The sequence below is a fragment of the Pyrus communis genome, chromosome 12, assembly GCF_963583255.1.
Source record: "Pyrus communis chromosome 12, drPyrComm1.1, whole genome shotgun sequence".
Lineage (NCBI taxonomy): Eukaryota > Viridiplantae > Streptophyta > Magnoliopsida > Rosales > Rosaceae > Pyrus > Pyrus communis.
Genome location: NC_084814.1, coordinates 16,358,762 through 16,364,761, shown reverse-complemented (window position 1 = coordinate 16,364,761; position 6,000 = coordinate 16,358,762). Strand labels below are relative to the sequence as shown.

Here is a 6,000-nt window from a genome sequence, read left to right as displayed (position 1 = left end):
TTTTCTCTGTTTCAGCCAATCTGTGCACTTAGGACGTTTTTGGTGATAATTCGACTTTCCAGAGGATTTTTGATGCAAGGCTAATTGGAGAAGGAGGCTAAGAGGCTGAAGATCGTTATGTCCGAATTTCATAATTTTCCATGGAGCCATTCATTCCAGTTTCACAAATGAATCCCGCAGAAGTTGTTTTCCCGTCAGAATTGCGCAGCTGTAGGAGAATGAAGATTTGAAGGCTTTCCCGATTTTTCCTAGTGACGTGTGATATATGCTGGAAAGATAAGAGATAAAGCTACGTTTCTCATATTTTTACAGAATTTTCCAGAAGGGAAATAGACTCCAAATCTGGCATGTAAATTAGATGCCGTGTTTCCCAAGTCAAGAAGGACTCTTTCCTAGTTTGTGTCGTTAATTATTTAGGAGTTTGCTTTCTTTTAGGATAGTTTTTATTAGACTTTTTATAATTTTATAGAATAAATAGAGGGCCATAGGCTATCTAAAAGGAGGAACAATACACAAGAAAATTCATCCAACGTGAAGGAGGGCAGTTTAATGTGCTTTTACCATTCTTTTCCGGGTTTTATCTTCCATGACTTCTTTTGTGATTTCTATTATGATTATGTGTAACTAAAATACTTTTCTAAGGTTTATGATGAAGCCATGACATGATTATTCCCGAAGTATTTTGTTGATTATTGTTCGATTACATGCCATGTCTAGTTCTTAATCTTTGTGCTTAATCTATTCTAGTTTCGAATGTTCTTGTGATTGGCCATCATTGTGAACTTGTTTCTAGATATTTAGATAAATCTGAGAGGATAACCAATATCAATTAGGTTTATTGGAACTAAGATTAAGAAGAGTGGACAAACTAGTGAGGATAACCAATATCAAGCTAGTCCTACTTGGTTGACTTTATTCTTCAGTGCTTAATGGGTTTTTATGTGTTTAACTGTATGCCTAACCAATAGGATATAGTTATCATGTATAGACACACGAGTTGATGCCTGACCAAGGATTAATTCATATCTTAGAAAGAACAACCTTAAATATTGGCATGGTAATTGGATAGTAATCGGCTTGAAGAAAAGGGAATATGCTTGTCATTGGTGGATTCATGACCTTAGGCTTCCATCACATTAATTTCTTTTAAACTACATTTGTTGTGTGTTTTTGGTTATTCATATTTATTGTTTAATTTTAAGTTGAAGTTTTAATTACTTTTCATAATCAATTAGTAAATCAGTTGTTTCCTAGTTAAGTTAAGTTTCACGTAATCAACAGGTTGAATTGGTATTAGAAGCATTCCTTGTGGGATCGACCTCGTATTTGCATATATTTCTACAATTAATTCGTGCGCTTGCGAGTTTAATTTGGTTTAAATTAATCTATTATTTAGGTTAGTTTAAATACATATCAATCATCTATTGGAGACAGGAAGAAAGGAAAAACTGGCATAAATGGTTAAAAAATAATTAAATTTTTTTTACATCAAATACAAATTCAATGTCGCATAAATAATAATAAATCAAGAACTAGTCTTGTTCACTCGCAATTTGAATCCTAAAGATGTTACAGAAAGAACGCAGTTCAACTCCACCCTACTTGGTTTGTGTGATCACTTGCATTGCAAACTTTTGACCGTCTTTGATGACAAATCAAATGCAATGGTGCAGTCCATGGTGGAAGACTTCTTCTTCTTCATTATAAACATAAGTTCAACCTTTCCAGTCAACGTAGCCGCACTGTTGAGAATCAACACCTCGCTACTCAATTCACTGCCAAGATTGGAACTGCTCAGTGCACTTGAACTCAAGCTCACCTCGACGTCAACTTTTTTGGTGGAAAGCATTCCAGCCTTGCTCTTTGGAATAGAAACTTGCCCGACGGTAGCGCCTTGGTACAAAAATGTGACAATGCCAGCATCATACTTGTATGGACCAAAATTTGTGTTCTTGACTCTGATTTGGGTTGTGAATTTAGTGTCGAATGAAGATGTTGCCGGGATGGAGTTGAGGTCTTGGACATTGATGTTGCCTAGTCTGACCTTTGGGGTTTTAACTTTCATGAAAGTGAGACTCATCGTGGTTATGACAATGATCTGAAACACAATAAAAATACCAATATAAATGGCCAACTTGATTCTTTTCTGGCGTTTCACCTCATCAGCGGATTGCAAAGATTCCTCATCATTTCTTTTCCAAGCCATGTTAATTTCTTATTCTTTTCTGATATGAAAGTGGAGACAATGTTAGTTATCCGCTACTTTTGCTAGTTTCTTTTGTGGGATGAAAGCTTGGAAGTGGAGGGAGTTTATGGAAATGATGGAAGAGCAGTGTGTTATATATAGAGGGTTAATGTTGTGTGGTACAAGCTTCTAGGAAATGCTCAAATAATGTATCCAAAACGCGCGTATAGGGTAGGGTTTTTGACATTCTGGATCAATCTAGGCGGCTGTACGTAGGAAGAAGTCTTTTGTGTCACATAGCATACAAAGAAATGGATATAAAATACAAAATAACACATGAGGTGCCTTTCTCTGTAAGACTTGTGGAGATCCAATTGTTTGTGTTCTAGGCAAAGTTTATATTAAAATGTTCCCTGTACATCAGTATTATGAGTCATGTGCTTTCTATTATAATAATCATATCAATCACATGTGAAACAAAATATTAGCTTGAATGTTAATTTAAGTTTCTTAAGCCTTGTTTTTTCTGGATTAGTTTGAAAATATCTTTCAGTCTAATATTATAATCTGAGAACCCATTCTACTTTTTCCATACGAAATAGAAAAAAGAAAAATGTTTTTCGCCCTCAATTTTCTCCTCTGCACTCATCTATTTTTTTTTTCCTGCTACTGTATTTCTACATTTTTTTTAGTCTTACGATTGAATAAATTAAAGAAAAATAACTAAATAATTAAAAAGGGCAAAAAGAGAAATTGAGAGTGAAAATCATCCTAGAAATTAATATCCTTCTTGTCCAAGTTTATAAATATTAAAGTGTACTAATAGATGCTTCCATTGATATTTTGAATGTCGATGTCAAGACAGCTGAAAGAAAAAATAACAATATAAGATGATCTAAAGTGTATATTAGATGCTTCGCCAAAGTCGTCGAACATCTAGAAGACAGTAAGTTCACCTTTGGCTTTGGACGCGTTTGGCGCGTCTGCAATCAAATTCTTCCCTTGAAACTCACTTTACAGGAAGCTCATTCCCCCCTACACAACTTATTGAAAATAGTCCAAACTCCAAACGCTATATATAGTGCATGACTCTTCCGTCATTTCCACAAACTCCCTTCACTTCCAAGTTTCATCCTTGAAAACATACACCTCAAACAATCACAAGAACATGGCCGAAAAGAACCAACAGGTTTATCCTTTAGCACCAGCAAATGGTTACACAAAAAGTGATGCAGAGTCTTTGGAATCCGCTGATGAGCTGAAACGTAAGAAGAGAATCAAGTTAGCCATTTACATTGGTATTTTCATTGTGTTTCAGATCATGGTCATAACGGCAATGAGTCTCACTGTCATGAAAGTTAAGACCCCGAAAGTCAGACTAGGCAACATCAACGTCCAAGAGCTCAACTCCGCCTCAGCAACACCTTCATTCGACACGAAATTCTCAACCCAAATCAAAGTCAAGAACACAAATTTTGGTCCATACAGGTTTGATGCAGCCATTGTCACGTTTTTGTTCCAAGGTGCAACTGTCGGGCAAGTTTCTATTCCAAAGAGCAAGGCTGGAATGCTTTCCACCAAAAAAATTGACGTCGAGGTGAGCTTGAGTTCAAGTGCATTGAGCAGTTCCAATCTTGGCAGTGAATTGAACAGTGGGGTGTTGACTCTCAACAGCACGGCTAAGTTGACAGGAAGGGTTGAACTTATGTTGGTAATGAAGAAGAAAAAATCTTCCACCATGGACTGTACCATTGCTATTGATTTGTCATCAAAGACTCTCAAAAGTTTGCAGTGCAAGTGATCAGACTTGCGAGATCAACATTAATTCTTGATTTATTATTTTTTCATTTTTTTTTTCACTCTTTGTGAGTTTAGTGTATTTTCTGCAGAAACACAATATTATTGCTGTACTTGTTTTCCAAATAGGCTTTTTTTTATTAGCACCACATATAATGTTGAATACACTCCATTTTAAAATTTAATAACTTATATACTGTGCAGTGACAATTTTGACCTTATAATGACACACCCCGACCGAGATCAGGACATGCTGGCTGTCACGTGGAAGTAACGTAACCATGTGTACAGTGTGGAAGCTAATAAATAATAATAAAAGTACGAATAAATAAAAACCAGCTATATACAAAGTAATAACATACATGTGCAAGCGTAAGTGTGAGAAACAAAGTTCAGAGCACGGAAGACCTAATGCAGTCCGGGCGAAACAACACTAAATAAACACACCCAAAGGTGGTCCTACACTGGTGATAATCTGTCAGATAAGCCGGGAAAATCCTCTGGGGAGCCACCAAAAGCGCTAGCCGAACTAGAACCTGGAGGTGGAGGGGCGCAAAACAGAAAGTGTGAGTGAGAGCCACCAAAATTCTCTGGGGAAATCCTCTGGGAAGCCACCAAAATTCTCTGGGGCACAAAACAGAAAGCTGGGAAAATCCTCTGGGGAGCCACCAAAATTCTCTGGGGCGTAAAATAGAAAGCTTCACCAAGTCGTCACGTGATCGTAGCACTTGAGCGTACTTATTATACACTCAGTCCTGTCGTACAGACCACTTTAGGTGGTTCCGACTCGTGTGCAGGTATAGCTAGTGAGTTGGAGATTTGAGCTCTAGATTCAGCCGTACAGGTCACGTTAGGTGACTCCGGCTGACAGATTACATGGCATTGTTTGGCATTACCTGAGTACTTGCATTTTATTTCGAGGCATTTGGCATGGCATATTTCTAAGCATGGTTATTATATATATGTTTATATTCTATTTTTCTGGGAAGTATACAGGTTTTACGGCGAGGGGTTAGAACTTTGTTTATAAAATGGTTTTTGAAAAGCTTTGTTTTTGCCCACTCACACTTTCTGTTTTGCGCCCCTCCTAGTTCTAGTTCTATTAGCGCTTTTGGTGGCTCCCCAAAGGATTTTCCCGACTTATCTGACAGATTATCACTAGTGTAGGACCACCTTTGGGTGTGTTTTTTTAGTGTTGTTTCGCCTGGACTGCATTAAGTCTTCCGTGCTCTGAACTTTGTTTCTCACACTTACGCTTGCACATGTATGTTATTACTTTGTGTATAGCTGGTTTTTATTTATTCGTACTTTTATTATTATTTATTAGCTTCCGCACTATGCACATGGTTACGTCACTTCCACGTGACGGCCAGCATGCCCTGATCTCGGTCGGGGTGTATCATATAAGGTTTTTAAAAAAAATTAAAAAAATACTAAATGCACCCCAAATGACTTTTAACATGTATTTCACAAGATTATTTATCTTCTTCAACTCTATAAACCACTCTCACTCTCCATTGTAGAACAAAAAGCCTAACCACTGAAACTACAAACCCGTTGATTGAGAAAAATTAATTTTGATGAGTATAACATGAAATCGATGTTTCGAAAGTTTCACCTTATTCAAAATGCACCGTCATAAATAGTGAAGTTTAAACTTCATTGGTCTCAAATTACAGTCATTGCCTTCTTTCGCATAGAAACTTCTGCCGTTTCACTTTTGTAAGGTTCCCCAAACATGCAGCTTCTACTTTCCTCTATTATCTCTAGCAGTAAGAAAATCATGGTATGACATGAATGATTTTGTATCAACAGTACATAGCACAAAGAAAAAGAAAAAAGTCATTGTGAAGAGTACCGAGATGTGTATGGAGAAAATGTGGGGTGTTTATATAGAAATGTAAGGTGTATGTTGAGATTGTGGGGTGTGAGGGTATTATGGAAAAATATGTGGGGATGTATTAAGAAAAAATTTAATTGAAAAAGCAAATGTCGGGTGTATCAAGTATATAGGGTGT

General features: G+C 36.8%; 2 protein-coding genes across 2 annotated transcripts; one reads left to right on the top strand and one right to left on the bottom strand.

Moving 5' to 3' along the window:
* Nucleotides 1-1,574: 1,574 nt before the first annotated feature.
* Nucleotides 1,575-2,288, bottom strand: LOC137709884 (late embryogenesis abundant protein At1g64065-like). Its single transcript, XM_068448864.1, has one exon. It carries the CDS (start codon nt 2,204-2,206, stop codon nt 1,616-1,618), a length of 591 nt encoding a protein of 196 aa, XP_068304965.1. The 5' UTR covers nt 2,207-2,288; the 3' UTR covers nt 1,575-1,615.
* Nucleotides 2,289-3,313: 1,025 nt separating this feature from the next.
* On the top strand, nt 3,314-4,124 carry LOC137709789 (late embryogenesis abundant protein At1g64065-like). Its single transcript, XM_068448772.1, has one exon. It carries the CDS (start codon nt 3,354-3,356, stop codon nt 3,984-3,986), a length of 633 nt encoding a protein of 210 aa, XP_068304873.1. The 5' UTR covers nt 3,314-3,353; the 3' UTR covers nt 3,987-4,124.
* The last annotated feature ends 1,876 nt before the right edge of the window (nt 4,125-6,000 follow it).

Excerpts from the sequence above, each read along its gene's own strand:
- LOC137709789 (XM_068448772.1), top strand. The coding sequence starts at position 3,354 with ATGGCCGAAAAGAACCAACAGGTTTATCCTTTAGCACCAGCAAATGGT.
- LOC137709884 (XM_068448864.1), bottom strand. The coding sequence starts at position 2,206 with ATGGCTTGGAAAAGAAATGATGAGGAATCTTTGCAATCCGCTGATGAG.